The sequence below is a fragment of the Brassica napus genome, chromosome C6 (assembly GCF_020379485.1).
Source record: "Brassica napus cultivar Da-Ae chromosome C6, Da-Ae, whole genome shotgun sequence".
Taxonomy (NCBI): domain Eukaryota; kingdom Viridiplantae; phylum Streptophyta; class Magnoliopsida; order Brassicales; family Brassicaceae; genus Brassica; species Brassica napus.
Window position 1 is genome coordinate 2,425,702 of NC_063449.1, and position 18,676 is coordinate 2,444,377.

Consider the following 18,676-nt stretch of genomic DNA (forward strand, 5'->3'; position numbering starts at 1 on the left):
ACCACCGCAACCACGCTCTACCCAAAAAACCGCACATCCACTCCACCACCACGCTTCTCCGGAGATCCAAGACCAACTAACACCAGATCTGAAACCGCGGTGGTGTCAAAAGCTTAGAGCGCCGTGAAAAGAAACGAGGAGAAGAAGGGAGGGGAGAGGCGAGAGAAGGAAGAAGAACGGAGGGAAGGCGACCGGAGACAGAAGAGAGAAGTCGCCGGCCACCCAAATCAGAACAGATTTAAGGCTTGCTTTTCTGATGAGTTGTTGATAAGGTAGAGAGAGGTTAGAGGAAAAGAGAGTTAAGTGAACTATTTTTCTTCTTCTCAACCAAAATTTAAGTAAACAATCATGACCATAGTCCATAGATAGGGCATAGATGAGAGATAAAGATTGTTATTTCTATATTGTACTATTTCGGTTTTATTATATTATCACTGTTTTGTAATAAATTATCACATCTTTGATATTGTTACATGGTTGCTCATATTTTCATGTCCAATATGAATATCTAACAAGTTCAACCTTTTATTCACCATTATTATCAATCTGAATGTGCGGGAATTTAGTTCAAAAAAAAAAAAAAAGAATGTGCGGGAATTCACAGGAGACGAGTAATGAGTATCGACAGGCCCAATTACACAGACAGGCCCATTTGCCAATTTGGCGCGAAAATCTCCCGCCTAAATCGAAGATACAGTCTGATGACTGAGTAGGTGTCATTCATTGTGCCCTAGTTTCCATTATCGAGAGAGAGAGAGAGAGAGAGGGTAAAAATGGCGGGAGAAGATTCAGACAACCAGCCGTCGTCGCCAGCTTCACCTTCCTCGGCTGGGTTCAACACCGACCAGTTACCTTTCAGTACGAGCCAGAACTCCGAGAATATTTCCGATGAAGAAGCAGAGGTAGATCCGCAAATCATAAGAGATGAGCCGGAGGAGGAAGAAGAAGAAGATGGAGAAGATCTCTTCAACGATAACTTCCTCCAGTAAGCACGCCTTTCACTTACAAAATATTTCGTCTTAGTTTTATAATTTGCTAAATTGTTTTTTTTTAAAATTAAATTAAAATTGACAGAGACTATGGAAGAAGAGATGAGCAAGATCAGTATGAGTCTGTTGGATTGGACGATTCGGTAGACGATGATAGGGATTTAGGTCAGATTGCGCTTGACCGTCGCGCCGCCGATGCTGTCCTCGATGCTCGTGAAAGTCGCTTCGCTAACCGCAAGCTTCCTCATCTTCTTCACGACAATAATGGTAACCTCTAATCTCCTCCTGTTCACTAACTGAATTTTGAATGAAATCTGAAACCCTAATTAAGGATACACGGTTCAGATTCAGATGATTGGAACTATAGACCTTCCAAGAGGGCTCGAGCTGCGGTTCCGCCAAGAGATCCTGATGGAGACCCAAGTTCCCAGCCTGATGTTTCTATGACTGATCAAACAGATGACTATCAAGATGAGGTATATATGATTGATTATTATGTGTCTTTCAGTTCTATTAGCAGTGCTAATCGTGTTCTCGTAAATTTAGGATGACAACGACGATGAAGCAGAGTTTGAGATGTATCGGATCCAAGGAAGTCTGAGGGAATGGGTTATGAGAGACGAAGTGCGTCGTTTCATTGCCAAGAAGTTCAGAGACTTCTTGCTCACTTTTGTCAAACCAAACAATGAGAATGGAGAATATGTTCGTCTGATTAATGAAATGGTCTCAGGTACTTTTTTTTTTTTTTGTTTGCTACTGCACTTTGTAGAGCTATAAGAATGAGATAGCAGCTTTCTGATACTGGTATGTATATGTCATCTCTCTTATCTGCAGCTAATAAGTGCAGTCTAGAAATTGACTACAAAGAGTTCATACATGTCCACCCGAATATTGCCATCTGGCTAGCCGATGCTCCACAACCTGTTCTTGAAGTCATGGAGGAAGTTTCAGAAAAGGTCATCTTTGATCTGCACCCAAACTACAAGAATATTCACCAGAAGATTTATGTTCGTGTTACCAATCTACCAGTAAATGACCAGATTCGGAACATAAGGTAATTAATATTGATTGAGCTGAACATATCGACAGTGGTGAATTTATAATTCTTCAGCTTAACCCTTTTCTGTCGGTGACTTTTTCAGGCAGATTCATCTTAACACTATGATCCGCATTGGTGGAGTTGTCACGAGGCGCTCTGGGGTCTTTCCTCAGCTGCAGCAGGTGAAATATGACTGCAACAAGTGTGGAGCGGTTTTGGGACCTTTCTTCCAAAACTCTTATTCAGAAGTCAAGGTCGGTTCTTGCTCTGAATGCCAATCAAAAGGACCGTTTACTGTTAATGTCGAACAGGTAAGGATTCTATTGTCTCTCTCTCTATCATTTCCCTTTGAATAAATGAGCTTCACTGTAAGCTTTAAATTTAGAAATGTGATGTTTAACATGCTTCTGTTAATTACTCTCCTTGCTTCAGACAATATACAGGAACTATCAGAAGCTTACCATTCAAGAGAGTCCAGGAACAGTGCCTGCTGGACGACTTCCAAGACACAAGGAAGTTATCTTGCTGAATGACCTTATTGATTGCGCTCGTCCTGGAGAAGAAATTGTACGTTCATATACCTTACTCTTCTAGAATACTTAGATGATTGATATTATCTTGCATGATATGTATTCCAGGAGGTTACTGGGATATATACCAACAATTTTGACCTCTCTTTGAACACAAAGAATGGTTTTCCTGTCTTCGCCACTGTGGTGGAAGCAAATTATGTTACAAAGAAGCAAGACCTCTTCTCTGCATACAAGCTAACCCAGGAAGACAAGACGCAAATTGAAGAGTTATCCAAGGATCCACGTATAGTTGAACGTGTAAGTCAGATATAAATTCTTTGGAATTCCTTCAAAGTTAAGTTCATCCCACTTAAAAGTTATTTCAATTTCTCTCTCAGATCATTAAGTCAATTGCTCCGTCAATATATGGACACGAAGATATCAAAACAGCTATTGCTCTTGCTATGTTTGGAGGCCAGGAGAAAAACATTAAAGGGAAACACAGATTGCGTGGAGACATTAATGTACTTCTACTAGGAGATCCAGGAACAGCAAAATCACAATTTCTGAAGTAAGTGTACATTTCTGGCAAATTGACTTCATGTAGTGAATATTCCACTAACAGCAACCCTTTTTCTCTCTCTCTCTCTCTCTCTAGATACGTCGAGAAAACTGGTCAGAGAGCCGTCTACACGACTGGAAAGGGAGCTTCTGCTGTTGGTCTGACTGCAGCAGTACACAAGGATCCAGTGACAAGGGAGTGGACGCTTGAAGGAGGGGCACTTGTACTTGCGGACCGAGGAATCTGTCTTATCGATGAGTTTGACAAGATGAATGACCAGGACAGGTGACAAAAATGCAACAAGTGATAATTCATCTTTCTGGAGAAAGTGGCGCTGATATGTGTTTTTTGTTACCAGGGTGAGTATCCATGAAGCCATGGAACAGCAGAGTATTAGTATATCAAAGGCAGGAATTGTTACTTCTCTTCAAGCTCGTTGCTCTGTTATTGCCGCAGCTAATCCAGTTGGTGGAAGGTACGGAAATAGTCAACTGAGCTACAATTTGTAGTCTGGATCTCGGTAATAAGTTTGTGGCGTTGCAATTTCAGGTACGATTCATCCAAATCATTTGCACAAAATGTCGAGTTGACAGATCCGATCCTTTCTCGTTTTGATATCCTTTGTGTTGTCAAGGTACATTTTTCTAGACCTATGCTTTTCATTCTTTGTGATCATATCACTGACTGCGTTAACCTTTTTTTTTGGTTATTGACATGACTTAAACCAATTGTATGGCTGCAGGATGTGGTTGACCCAGTGACAGATGAAATGCTTGCTGAATTTGTTGTCAATAGTCACTTCAAATCACAACCTAAAGGTGGTAAAATGGATGATAGTGAGCCCCAGGATGTCGTTCAGGGATCTAGCGGTTCTTCTGATCCCGAGGTTTGTGATTGGCTTTGAAGTTTCTATGTCTTTATGTCTCGGTAGTAATGCTATTTCATCATATGTATGTATATACAGGTTCTTCCCCAGGACTTGCTGAGGAAATACTTAACATACTCGAAGTTGTATGTATTTCCAAAACTGAGTGAAATAGATGCAAAGAAGTTAGAAACGGTTTATGCTAATCTAAGAAGAGAGTCAATGGTAAGTTCTTCTTGATTTTAATTGTTACTGATGAGTTACCGTCTTTCTCAAATAGCATCCCGGTATAATCTCTTGACCTGCTAATTCTTTTGGTTCAGAACGGACAAGGAGTCTCTATTGCGACAAGGCACCTGGAGTCCATGATCCGAATGTCTGAAGCACATGCAAGGATGCACCTTAGACAGTATGTGACAGAGGAAGATGTTAACATGGCCATTAGAGTCCTGCTCGACTCTTTCATATCAACCCAGAAATTTGGAGTCCAGAGAACTCTAAGAGAGGTATGTAGCTAAGTTGTGCACAAACATTTCAGTGGAGCTTATATGGATTCTGAGATTTGAATTGATGAAAACTGGGTGCAGAGTTTCAAAAGATACATAACATACAAAAAGGACTACAACTCATTGCTGCTGGTTCTTCTGAAAGAGCTAGTGAAGAATGCTATGAAGTTTGAAGAAATTATTACGGGATCAAACTCGGGACTACCTTCTATCGAGGTTAAGATAGAGGAGCTGCAGACGAAGGTAATGCTCATATGGTTATGCTGTTGCTGTTGTTCTTAAAGTCCATATGGATGGGGGTTATTATAGAATTAGAGGTATGCTTCTTATAACTATTTACGTGTTACATTTGCAGGCCAACGAATACGACATTGCAGATCTAAGGCCGTTCTTTTCAAGCACAGATTTTGCGAAAGCACATTTCGAATTGGATCAGGTTCTAGGAGTGATCAAATGTCCTAGAAGGCTAGTCACTTGGTAAAGAAAGAAGCTTACAGCTACTTAAAAACCAATGTTTTATCATATTATTATTGAGTTTTTCACCAAAACATTCGATGGATTATTAGAAGTTGGTTTCCTTTTGTGTTAAAATTTAGCCTTGAAACCGTGACACCAGTGTGACGAACTAGTCATCCATCCGGCTTTGAGTTGGTCAATTAAATCTTATCAATTTTGGTACTACTAAAAATTTAAGATATGAAATCCCTTAGAGCATCTTTATTAAATAAGCACTAGAAGAGGCGGTCTTTTAAGACAAGTGTTGGCCAAAGGGCTATCATCTCTTTCTCTCGACGGAATGCTCTTCATCATCAAAAGTTCAAAGCTTTCCACTTTGTGGATCTCTCTACCAATGGGTGTTTGTGTGATTTTTACAGAGATATGGAGGCAGATCAGATCGTGATGTTTGGTTCCCGAAACGCTGAGTTCTTCTACGCTTGCAGCAATCCTTACTACAACCGCCTCCGCCTCCTCCTCCCCCTCGTGTTCGCCGTGTCTTTATCTCTCCTCATCCTCTTCACCTTCCTCTCCTTCCTGGCTCCGCATCCGGGAGATTCCGATCGCCTCCCACCAAGCGTTCGCCACACATCCTGATTCCATTTTTCTCTCTCGCAGATCAACATTGGAGGAGGAGGAGGCAGTGATACGATCAGATCAACATTGGAATTGGCACAAAGCATAAAGATTACAGTTAGAATTGGCACAAATCAGCAGCTTTCCGAGAAGAGACTGTATCAGCAGCTTTCTCTGTATCATCATGGCTCCTGTATTTTCAAGAGACGCCTGGCGATGCGTGTGGCACATGATCCAGGTTCCTTATTTCATTATACCAAGATTAATCCTTTTTATTTGGAATTGACTTGGCAAATGTGAAATGAAAATTATACCACTAGTTTAGCGTCCAAGTAACCCAAGTTTAACGAAAGCAGAGTTAAAAATACACATACAGTATGTGATGATGCTAGTTTTTAGGGATTAAACTCAGGGGTTTGTTTATTGTAAGTTACTAGCTACCGCTTACTCTTTTTTTTTACTGTCATCCTTGATATAAAAATCAGTGGAAGTCTAGTTAACCTTGATATTATTTGCGTAGTTTAGTACTTGAGAACAAGCGTGACAGAGACGGTGATGCCTCGCAACAACCTTTGCAAGGACAAAGGAAATGGCTAGCTTCTAGTCGTTGGGCTGCAGCTGCTCAGTTTGCACTAGGTGTGAGTCTTACATCATCGCACAACGATCTTCAGATCCTTGAGATTGAAAATGATGGGAGTATTCTGAAGAGAACGAAAGATGCGGTTGTGACTTTGCGGAATGTTCTGGAGGGGAAACATGACAAGGAGATTGCAGAGTCGCTTGAGGAACATAATATATCTAGAGACGGTTGGTTGTCATCACTGTATAGAATGGTAGAAGTTAAATAGATACATCTCTCAACAAATCTTCATCACCACATCAAAGTCAAATCTTGCTCTTATCTTGAACTCTTGCTCTCAGGGCTTGCGGTGATGAGCAGATTGGCGAGGAACAGAATGCAACAACCAGGTTACAATTTGGAAGGAAACTCGTTTGACTGGGACAATATCGAGATGTAGATTAAGTTTCAGGTCAAGCTATAGTCATCATCATCAGTTGTGAAGAAGATAAACATTTCATAAATAAAATCTATTTAAAAAAAAAAGAACCCCTAAATAAGAGATATGCAATGGAGAGACTAATTGTACGGGTTTTAGGTCTCTAACTTCACTTTAACTAATTAAAAGTACTAAAAAATTCTTTAGAGACCCAAATAGGGGCTTTAAGATAAAGATGCTCTTATATATTCGAGAAAATGGCCAACAATTTTACAATGTTTTTAGCAAACAATGGTCAACTATACCCTGACCCGCGCGCCAGCGCGGATATGAATTTTCGGTTTATGGTTATTTATTTAACTAAATGATGTATTTGTAATATTTGATGTATTATATTCACCAAGTAAATAATTTTTTTGGCATCTTAAACCATCTATTTATGATGAATATTCGATATCATATACAAAATTGAAAAAATAAACGTAATTAGAGAATTGTAGACGATATATAAAAACAATGGTTATTAATGTAAAATATGAAGAAATATTATATCATGACTTAGTATGGCATAAAAGATTATAAATTAGTTATACATGTTTAAAGAAAATAAAATGATTTTTAAACTTCTATGAAAAATTTAACATATAAAAAGGGTGATGAATTAGTCATCAAATTGTAAATAATTTCATACTTTTGTTAATAATAAATTATTTATAGTCTTTGTTTTTCATCAAGATAATTATTAAATGTCCATAACATTAATATGTTAAAATGTCATATTATGAAAGCCCATATTATAACCGTTTTTTTTCGGGAAGTGTAACAAAAAAAAATTACATTTAACTCTTCGTTTTGTTTAAGTTCTGTGTCGGTAACAGATTAAAAAAATCTCTATCTTTTTCAATGTTCAATTTGAAGCTTATTATGCGAAAATCATACGCAAATATAGACAATTGGTTGGAATCTCTATATCTTTATATTCTTATAAGTTTTAAATTTATTGTTTCTTCTTCTGCAAGCAAATCAATTACCGAAGTAATAGATCAATTGGTTGGAATCAAATCTATTCTTATAATTAGTGTAATTATGGTTACAGTTTCTATATTTAATAGGTACATTAAAGATACGACTTTGAAGATATTATGTTTTGATTAATAGAAGATATTGGATTTTGAGTTTGTATTTATTGATTTGTTTTTTTATAAAGCTTAGAAAATCAGTGGGATGATTGGTTGGTTGATACATCCTTTAAAGAAAACGAAAACTATAAGTGGTTTGACTATTGTACATCGATCGATGCATGATGTAAGTTGACCATATAAAACTTGAGCATGATCATTTCAAACTAAAGTATAGGTAGGTTATATGCATTTGTTATATTGTAGTTAATATATTTTAAATATTACATAACTCAAGTGATTCACGTTTTCGTAAAAATAAAATTCAAATTCATTATTGGGTCGTACTCGTCCGTAATAAGCTACGTTAAATATGATGTATTTTTAGGTTCATTTAATGACATTAAGTTTAATTTTCATTAAGTAAAACTCATTAATTTAAGTGGAAAAAACAATCATTAAAATAGGTAGGTTCATTTAATAACATTAATTTTAAATTTGATTAAGGAAAACTCATTAATTTAACTGGAAAAGACAAACATTAAAATATGTAGTTTAATTTAATTTTCAGTGACATGGAAGTGTAAATAAGTTAGAAAACTTAAGGGTTTTTTTTAATGGCTACTTCTCTTTTAATAATATAGATGCTTAAAATTTTCAATACCAAATTAACGGTCCCTTTATGACGTTAAAAAAAGGAAAAAAAAAAACAATTTCCTTTATGTAAAAGGAAAACCAACCGTCTTAGAAAATTACTTATATATATTTATATGAGTCAATTGGCTCATTATACAAAAAAAAGAATATGAATATTAGCAATCTACCTATCACATTAAATTTTAGTATCTAGCAATCAAAGCACAATTATGTGGGATTTTGGGTATTTACCTAATTAAGAACAAAGTTGTATGTATAGGATGCAATTTCTCTATTTATATACCAACCGCCTCGCTCTTTGGGTTGTATTATTTTTCTCTCTCGGGTTTTTTGAGTGGGTCTTCGTCAAAATGAGAGATTTTTCACTTGGCAGGAAAGTTTCTTTTTGATGGGTTTTCTTGTATTCGTCTAATTGCTGCAAAAAAAATTTCTGATTTTTGTGGCTTTGGACAGAACAACTTGTGTAGTTCGTGGACAGATTCTCCAAACTTCTGTCTAATCCTTTGCTTTGTAGCCGAAAGAAACTCTCTCTCAAAACAAACAATGGAATGCAACGAGGAAGAAGCTAGAAGAGCAATGGGTATTGCTGAGAAGAGACTCTTAGAGAATGATTACCACGGAGCCAAAACATTCATTAACCAGGCAAGGAGTTTGAATCCAAATCTTGATGGTTTACAACAAGCCCTGATTATGATCGATGTTTATATCTCTGCATCTACCAGGAGAGGAAGAGAAGCTGATTGGTATGAGATTCTCGGTGTAGATCGCTTAGCAGATGACGAAACCGTCAAGAAACAGTACAAGAAGTTGGCTCTTTTGCTTCACCCGGACAAGAACAAGTTCAGCGGTGCAGAAGGCGCGTTTAAACTGGTTTTAGAAGCTTGGTCTGATCATCAAGGAAAACATAAAAAGAGTGGAATGCAGAAACCACCAAAGCCACACGAGCCAGCTCCATCTAACAAGCCAAAGCCAAAGCCAAAGCCAAAGCCAAAGCCTAGGCATGAGCCTGAACTAACGCCTAAGTTTGAACCTACTTTTTGGACAGTGTGCAGTAGATGCAAGACGTATTGTGAATTCTTGAGGGCTGATTACCTTAACAAAACATTGTCTTGTCCAAATTGCTGCCGGAGATTCATTGCAGTCGAGGCTATTCCAGAGATCATTAATGGTAGGCCTGTCATCAGATTGAGTCCCTCTCAGGAAACGTTTTCTTCAACTTGGGCATATGATAGCAGAAAAAAGTCCACGAGTCAAACACACAAGAGATTGAAAAGATGGTTTGAGCCTAAGCTTGAGTCTGATTCTGTGCCAAGAGAGGAGAAAGTTCGTAACTTTACGTTTTGGACAGTGTGCAATAGATGCAAGACGTATTGTAGATTTGCCAGGTCTAGTTATGTTAACAAGATCTTGCCTTGTCCAAACTGTCGTGAAGATTTCGTTGCGAATGAGATCATTCCAGAGGTAGTCAATGGGAGTCCTGTCATCAAATTGACTCCACATTTTCGACCAACATGCAAAAGCACAAGTGGTGCTTCTTCTTTTACAAGAGCGTCACCATCTTCTGGTAGCGCAAAAGCTGCAAATAGTGGACAAGAATCAGTGAAATATTGGTTTGGGGAGTCATAAGAATGTTTCTGCTGCTAGAGAGGCTTTGCAAGAAACGATGGCAGCAACAAGTGCAAACTGTTCTCTTGAAACACAGGATTTTCAAGAAACCAAAGAGAAGTAAGACGATCATATTTACATGTTGAATAGTCCTGTTTTTTGTTACCTTTCATGGAATTCTTTATGTTGTTTCTTTATTTAGGAAAAGCAACACCATGTTTGTGGAAGTCTACTCCAAGTTCCAGCTTCTGCCATTTTCTTACTACACCAACGATCCGGAAAGCATGACCCGCACATGAAAATCATGTGAAAACTGTCTAGAAACGTTTAAACCTCTACCCTTGATTGTATTGACCTAGCCCAAACACACGTAATGTCGAACAACCACAATTTAAATAGAGTGATCATCTATTCTATTAAAACACCTGTTTGGCCAATTGATAAAAGTTGGATCCAACAACTATTTTTAACGATACATACCTTTTTAATGTGATAATTACTATGCTTTTTTAATTTTCAAAACTAGCCACCACGTCATTTTCTTTTTCGAAAATAACCACCACTCAAAACACTTGTTTGACCCACTACTTATGTCGACTGTTTCCTAATAATATGGAGCATATCTATTTTTTCTCACTATATATCCAACAAACAAAAACATTCCAAGAATCAAATCAATTATTCTAAATTCAATTTCGAAATTTGATAACTAATTCCGTAATCCCGTAAAATATGCCCTCATCTTAACAAATACCGTTTTCATCGCCATCCTCTCTTTATAAACATCGTTCCTACCATCTACGCTTAACACACTTCTTTAAAGCTTAATTGACAATCCAAATCTAATTCAGAAAGTACTTTAGGCATGGAACTCACGGCTTTGGCTGACATCAAACCATTCAAATCAGAATGGCGTATTCAAGTTAAGGTGCTCCATACCTGGAAGCATTACACAAAACTTTCAGGAGAAACATTGGAAATCATTATGTCTGATGCTCATGTAAGTCTCATAACTTAGTTTACCTTTTGTCTATTTTTTCCTCTTCATTTTTAACTAATAGATATATCCAATTCTACTTTCTAAATCGCTGCAATTTGTTATTTTTAAGGGAACAAAAATTCTTGCTTCCTGTAAGAAGACATACTTTGAGAAGTTTGCAAAAAAGTACCTGTTGGAACGTGGAGAAACATTGAAAATTTCTCCATCAATGGCCCCGATGTTTCCTACAGGCCTACCAATCATCAATACAAGATCAATTTCATCTATGGAACTGATATCACTCCGTCAACCCTGCAAAACGACAGCATGTTTCTCAGTTTGGTTGATTTCCAGACTATTCAATAGGGAGTAGAAGATGAAAACATCTTAATTGGTAACTATTGATATTTTAAGTTTGATAAATACATTTTGTTAATTAATTTTGATCTATTTCAGATGTTATTGGAGAAGTGACGGATTTGGGACCTCTTGACACAGTTCTGTGTTCTGGTAAAGAAAGAAAGAAAATTGAGTTCAGTTTGACAGACCTTCAGTAAGTCATCCCATTTGTTTTTTCCTTATATCATATTACTAAAACTAATAGTTTGACATTTTTATTTTGACAGAGGCCGTAGGATTGCTTGCTGTCTATGGGGAAAATTTGCTGAAAGCATTCAAGCTAATTGCAAAGCAGTTGGTGAAGATACTGTTATCTGTCTCTTACGTTTTGTGAAAGTCGGCACCTATAGAGGTAATCCTCTATTATCACTTATCACTTATCATATCATAGTACCTTTAAGCATGGAACTCACAAAATTGTTTGTTTATTTATGTCAGATGAGGTTCAAATTTCAAATTCATATGATGCTTCTCAAATCTTTTTCAACCCGCCAATAATGGATACTGAGGTCTTTTTGAAAAGGTATTTAAATTGTTTATAAAATGAAAAGCTATACCTATGTTTATTAAAATAAATTTATTGGGGCTGACTTTAATAGGGATGTTGCATCCAATGCTTTGACGTTGATTGAATCCGAACAAGACAAACTTGAAAGAGAGATTAGAAGCGATAAATGGATGCAATACCCAATCAGAGACATTGCAGAGCTACTATCTTCAACTCAGGTAATAGTTTTGATGCAAATTATATTCTAACAGTATCAATGCTTAAAGGACTACCTTTACTTTTATAAATGTAGATTGAGCAATGCAAAATCATTGCCACAATTTATGCAATTGACAAGGATTGGGGATGGTACTATTTTGGATGCAAAGCTTGCAACAAAAAGGTCAACAAGATTTCAACAAAAGTTCAAATCGTCAAGGGGAATGAGATAACAACTCATTTGTGGTGGTGTGAAAAGTGTGATGATAAAGTCACTAAAGTCTTGCCAAAGTAATACATTTGTTAAGCGAGTTTTGTTGTCTATATTTTAATTTCATAAGTTGCTAATTTAAAATATGTGATGCAGGTTCAGGATTCATATATGGGTGAAAGATGGTACTGGAGAAGCTTACCTAATGTTACTTGACTGGATTGCAGTTGGAGTTATTCCTGAAACTGCTGCTGCCTTGCTCAACGGTTCATTTGAGGAGGTTATAACCTGTATTTCACAACTTCATTATACACTTTCAGAATATATAACTTCTAACATATACTGAATATTACAGCTACAAGATATTGAATCTTTTCCTGAGGCCATTACTGATTTGGTTGGAAAGACTTTCATGTTTGGTATTTACATTGAGAGTAACAATGTTGCTAGCAAAGGTGGGATGTATAAAGTTGGTAAAGTATGGAAAGATCTAAGTATGCTACTGACTGGTGGTAGCACCACTGAGTCATGGACTCAGTCTGATGTGGGAACTACTAATTTAAGTGGTTCACAGGTATGGATTTGTATTTTTAGATTTTTAGAATTTTAACTGAATGTATACGACTGCACCAGATTCATATGTAAATTGTTTGTACAGGGTTCACTTTTAGTTATCGAAAGTCAGGCAAACGAAGACACTGTGGTAACCCCATCATCTAAACGCAAACAACAATCCAATGAAGGTGAACCTGACATAAGTTCTACAACAAAGAAGCAATGCGCTAGAGTTTTTGTGAAGAAAGAAAAGACCACTAAAGAGGACTCAAGCTCCAAAAAAGTGGCTAATGAAGAAACCAAAGTGGTTCTTTGTTTGTTTTCTGTTTATGTTTTCACAATAAGTGCTTATTTGCAGATTTGTTTCAGTTATTTAAAGTTTAATTTGTAATAAAGATTTCCAATATTTGCGTTCCTTTGCTAGATTATTTTTCAATTTGCAGTACTTACAATTGAGACTTACATTTTATTATAAGAAAATACTTGATTACTATTTTTGATATACTGATTCAAGGAATCTGCTCACATTACATACATCATACTTTGTTTTTATCTACTCTAACTAATGTTTTAAAATAGAGATTTTTAAATTTATAGAAATTTCTTTGAATTAAAACAATAGGAATGATATATTGACCAATCAGCTACATGTTATAGTACTCTGCCATATTATATATGAATTTAAATAAGTGGTTTCATGTTAAATGTTTATATCTCCTTATATAAAGGAAACTAAAAAGTATTAAAATAATTTAGTTATCCAATAATAAGGGAGTTCATTAGCTAACCCACGTTGTGTCTAAACATAACCTTAACACCCATCATTACAGAACACCATAGATTACGATAAAACACCAATGGAAAACTAACTTCTCGAAATGCAGTTACCATTACAACAAACATGAAGAACAAAGAAGACAATACAAGGAAGAGAAGAACAAATCATCAACCTACATGTCAAAGTCCAGCAGATTCTAAATTGACTGATGGAACCAAATCCGACTCTGCCTTTAGACAAGTGTTGGGAGATGTTTCTAATTTAAAGCCGAATTTACAAAGTTCCGGGGGTTCTCAGCATTTTACTCAACCATCAACCTACTTCGGTTCAGGAAATCCATACTATGGTGCTTTTTCTTTACCCATGACATTGTTATCTGTTACTGTTTTTCTGTTTTCTACTCAGTGAATCAATATATGCAATTCATGCGTCTATTATGTTGTTGATGCACCTACAGACAAAGCTAAAGGAAAGCAGCCTCAGTGTTCTAAGAGGATTCGAGCAAATGGTAAGTGGATCAATTAGAAACATATTACAGATTTTGACCAGTTCTATGTTTAATAACTAACATTGTTTTTTTGGTTATTTTGTGATTGCGAGGAGATAATAACAATGACAGAGTTCAGTTATCAAACATCATATCAAGAAGAAGTACATGTCTCAAAATTCAGCCTAGGAATCTTTTACCTGCCTTCTCCAATTCAGACAGTGTCAAGCAACACAATGAGAAAATGTGGTCAACATCTCAAGTGAACGAGTCAAAAAAAGAAGATGACTTGGAATCATCTCTTGACCACAATTTTACTGGTAGGCATAATTATATCTATTCTATTTTATTCGCAGCCTTAAATTTTATAACACTGTTTTTTATATACAGATGAAGGTGAAGATTATAGTGATCAGAGTTATGATGATGTTAGTAGTGAAGAGAGTGATTCATATGAAGCAGTATCTGATAACACTGAAGAAATATCTGATATAAGTCCTGTACCAGATGAACAAAGGGCTAGGATTATGACTATGGCCGATATATTTAAAACCATGTTTGAGGGAGGTCAATCATCATCTACTACACCTCTGCCTAAACTAAACAAGACTGGTAATTGACACTTTTTCATATTTGTAACTCAATATCTATTATATTTTCTTACCTTAACCATCAGAATTTATGAATTTCTTACAGAGTACTTAGATGAGGGAGATCCTACTTACATGTGTGACTACTGTGGGGCGAAAATGTGGTATGGTGAACGCATTGAAAAGAGAACCAAGACCAAGAAACCAAAATTTTTTTTGTGTTGTGGACAAGGTCAAGTTCAGTTACCATTACTAAAAGAATCACCAGAGATCTTGAAAAAATTGTTACATGGTGATGATGAGATCAGCAAATATTTTCGGGAAAATATCAGGCAGCTCAATATGGTTTTTTCTTTTACATCTCTTGGGGGTAAAGTGGATAGATGTCTTCCTCAAGGACGTGGACCAAAGATGTTTCAACTTCAAGGAGAAAACTATCATCTAATGGGTAGTTTAAAGCCACCAGCTGGAGAAGAAGCCAAGTTTTCTCAACTCTACATTGTTGACATCGAAAACGAAATTGACAAAAGAGCTTCCATTATAGTGTAAAGTTAACTCATTACTAACAACCAAAATATAATAGATTATGACCCGCATATTGCAATGGTATTCTTATATTGTCAAACATCTTACTTTTCATGCAGGAAATACAAGAAAAAGGCTGATAAGGCAAAAAAAGAGAGTCTGAGAAAAAAAGTCATTGAGATGATAGTTGAGATGCTAGACCAAGTAAATCCATATGTGCATCAATTCCGTTCAGCCAGAGATAGGTTCAATACTAACCCTGAGACTACTTTTCATATGAGGATTGTTAGCAGTCGAGAAAAAGATGGACGGACATATGATACTCCTACTGCATCTGAAGTTGCTGCACTGATACCTGGGGATTTCAATTTGGAAATGGATAAAAGAGATATTGTTCTTGAAGAGAAGCAAACAAGCAAACATGATGGCTTAAACGGATAAGTGAAATACATCCTTCCTATCTTGCACTACAGTATCCTCTTATCTTTACATATGGCGAAGATGGGTTCAGACTTGGGATTGAAAAAAGATCAACAGAGGCTACATCTAAACTGAAGAGGAAAAATATCAGTATGAGACAGTGGTATGCATATCGGATTCAGGAAAGAGACGGGGAATGTCATACACTTCTGCACTCTAAGCGGCTATTCCAACAGTTTTGGTTGATGCTTATACAACTATAGAATCTAACCGGCTGTGCATTTTGAGGATGAACCAGAAAAGCCTTAGATCAGATAGCTTTGATTCTATTCAGCAGTCTGAAAACGATGGGAAGACAGATATGAGTGAGCAAGGAAGCCGCTATTTGTTACCAGCAACTTTCGTTGGAGGACCAAGATACATGAAAAATATGTATTTGGATGCAATGGCGATATGCAAATATTTTGGGTTTCCCGATCTGTTTATAACTTTCACATGCAATCCTAAATGGCCTGAAATCACAAGATATGTTCAACCACGCAAACTCAGTCCTGACGACAGACCAGAAATTCCATGCAGAATTTTTAAGTGTAAACTGGATTCTATTATGAGTGATTTAACAGAAAAAAGCTACTTGGAAAGACAGTCGCATGTGAGTTTTTTTAATGGTTGTTTTCGTCTGATATAGTATGGTATTAACTCAAAATAGTAATGTGTTTCTCTTTTTTATGCAGCGATGTACACAATTGAGTTTCAGAAACGTGGTCTCCCACATGCTCATATTCTCCTCTTCATGCATCCTAACTATAAATTTCCTAAACCCGAAGACATTGACAAGATTATCTCAGCAGAAATACCAGACAAGGAAAAGGAACCAGAGTTGTTTGATGTGGTAAAAGATATGATGATTCATGGTCCTTGTGGGGCACTTAACTGGAATTCGCCATGCATGGAAAATGGTAAATGTTCAAAGCTTTATCCAAAAGATTTTGTGCAAACAACTTCAGTGAACCGAGAAGGTTTTCCAGTTTATAGACGCCGTGAAGAGTCTGGTTGCTTTGTAGAGAAAAATGGCTTCAAATGCGATAACAGATATGTGATACCCTATAACAAGAAATTATCTGTTCGTTATCGAGCTCATATTAATGTGGAATGGTGTAATCAGACTGGTTCTATTAAATACTTATTTAAGTATATTAATAAAGGCGCGGATCGTTGTACTGTTACTGTTGAGCCACCCGAAAAAGGAGGAGCAAAGCGAAAGAAGTCAAACGATGAAACTACTGGAGTTGATAAAAAAATGAGATCAAAAACTTCTTCAACTGCAGGTAAATTTTTTTTGATGTTTGATTAAAGATTTTTTTACTTCTGAATCAGATCAGGTACATTACTAATTTCGATTATTATTATTTTAGGTATGTTTCAGCCTGTGAAGGGGCATGGAGGACTTTCAGTTTCCCTCTTCACTATCGATCAGTACCTGTTGAGCGAATGCAGTGGCACCTACCAGGGAAGCAGATCATTATTTTCAAAGATGATGACACTTATGAGAAAGTGACCAATCGTGAGCAGATAGAAGATACCATGTTCACTGGATGGTTTGAACTGAACAAGGTTAGTGCTGTGGCCAGAAGACTCACTCTAGCAGAAATCCCAACAATGTTCACTTGGAATAAGAAGGAGAAAAAGTTCCACGACAGACAGAGAGGATTCAGTATTGGTAGGATCAATTATGCCTCAAGGAAGATTGAACAAGCTTTCTATTTGCGTGTTCTGCTAAACATAGTTAGAGGTCCAAGAAGTGATGAGGAGATTTGAACATTTAACAATGTTGTTTATCCTACATATAAGGCAGCGTGTTTTGCAAGGGGCTTACTAGACGATGATCAAGAGTATATTGATGACATTTTGAGGACGAGTTTCACAGAATCAGCTTCACATTTGCGTCATACTTTTGTTATGATGCTGATGTCTGGTAGTTTGTCTGAGCCAGAAGTTGTTTGGGACAATACATGGGAGGTTCTATGTGATGATATTGAGTATAAACGAAGAAAGTTACTAAACAGGCCAGGTACAATATAATTTATTTTTTATGATATCATATTCTGAAAAATTGAAGTTGAAAGTGTTATATTTTTTTTTTTGCAGATCTCTGTTTAAGTGCCCATGAAAAAAAACAGTTTGTTCTTCTTGAGATCGAGAAGATTTTAAAGAGCAATGGATTTTCTTTAGATCAATGGGAAAATATGCCAAAGCCAGATCCAGATATTGGTGGGAATGAAAATGTTCTCATTTCAGATGAGCTGAGTTACGATAGGGAGAAGCTGAAAGCTGAGCATGACAGAGACATTGTTAAACTAACAGAGGAACAAAGGAAAATATATGATGAGATTGTTGATGCAGTTGTAAATGAAAAAGGAGGTGTGTTCTTTGTTTATGGATTTGGTGGAACTGGTAAAACCTTCATGTGGAGATTGTTGTCTGCAGCTATTAGATTCAAGGGAGAAATATGCTTGAACACTGCATCAAGTGGGATAGCTTCTCTATTGCTGCAAGGTGGAAGGACAGCACATTCTAGGTTTGGAATACCAATTAACCCAGATGAGTATTCTACTTGCACCCTTATTCCAGGAAGTGATCAAGCTAACTTGGTGAAAGCAGCATCTCTAATCATTTGGGATGAAGCACCAATGATGAGTAGACATTGTTTTGAGTCTTTGGATAGGAGTATGAAAGACATTATGGGGAACAAAGACATCATGCCTTTTGCTGGGAAAGTTGTTGTATTTGGAGGTGATTTTAGACAAGTTTTGTCTGTCATACATGGTGCTGGACGACCAGAAATTATAATGGAGTCTCTTAATTCCTCATATTGATGGAAGCATGTCAAACTGATGAAGCTAACCAAGAATATGAGGCTACTTTCTGAAAACCTTTCTGCTGAAGATGCTAAGGAACTAAAGGAATTCTCAGAGTGGATTTTAGATGTTGGAGATGGAAAGCTTGGAAGAGATAATGATGGAGAAGTTGTAATCAATATTCCAGATGAGTTTCTTATTACTGATGTAGATGATCCGATTGAATCAATTAGCAAAGCAGTGTAT

The 18,676-nt window shown here is 36.6% G+C and overlaps 3 protein-coding genes across 4 annotated transcripts; all 3 read left to right on the forward strand.

The window, feature by feature from the left end:
* The first annotated feature begins 715 nt into the window (after positions 1 to 715).
* On the forward strand, positions 716 to 6,649 carry LOC106375624 (DNA replication licensing factor MCM2-like). 2 transcript variants are annotated; one of them, XR_001275317.3, is made up of 20 exons: positions 716 to 985; positions 1,075 to 1,256; positions 1,335 to 1,465; positions 1,536 to 1,719; positions 1,824 to 2,043; positions 2,132 to 2,339; positions 2,461 to 2,595; positions 2,667 to 2,858; positions 2,939 to 3,111; positions 3,199 to 3,387; positions 3,461 to 3,577; positions 3,652 to 3,736; positions 3,845 to 3,988; positions 4,067 to 4,192; positions 4,291 to 4,473; positions 4,555 to 4,716; positions 4,829 to 4,950; positions 5,349 to 5,782; positions 6,070 to 6,377; positions 6,466 to 6,649. XR_001275317.3 is itself a non-coding variant. In XM_013815583.3 (17 exons), exons 1-17 carry the CDS (start codon positions 774 to 776, stop codon positions 4,952 to 4,954), a joined length of 2,769 nt encoding a protein of 922 aa, XP_013671037.1. In that variant the 5' UTR covers positions 716 to 773; the 3' UTR covers positions 4,955 to 5,064. The 2 variants fall into 2 exon arrangements, 1 of the variants encoding a protein (XP_013671037.1); XM_013815583.3 differs by lacking the exons at positions 5,349 to 5,782; positions 6,070 to 6,377; positions 6,466 to 6,649 and having other exon boundaries at positions 4,829 to 5,064.
* Positions 6,650 to 7,846: 1,197 nt separating this feature from the next.
* On the forward strand, positions 7,847 to 17,771 carry LOC106374323. Its single transcript, XM_013814380.3, has 2 exons — positions 7,847 to 10,042; positions 10,125 to 17,771. The coding sequence occupies exon 1, from the start codon at positions 8,861 to 8,863 to the stop codon at positions 9,941 to 9,943; it is 1,083 nt and encodes a 360-aa protein (XP_013669834.2). The 5' UTR covers positions 7,847 to 8,860; the 3' UTR covers positions 9,944 to 10,042; positions 10,125 to 17,771.
* LOC125588276 lies at positions 16,309 to 18,448 on the forward strand. The gene is made up of 5 exons (XM_048759544.1): positions 16,309 to 16,900; positions 16,950 to 16,954; positions 17,070 to 17,357; positions 17,424 to 17,643; positions 17,721 to 18,448. The coding sequence occupies exons 1-5, from the start codon at positions 16,309 to 16,311 to the stop codon at positions 18,446 to 18,448; spliced, it is 1,833 nt and encodes a 610-aa protein (XP_048615501.1).
* Positions 18,449 to 18,676: the final 228 nt, after the last annotated feature.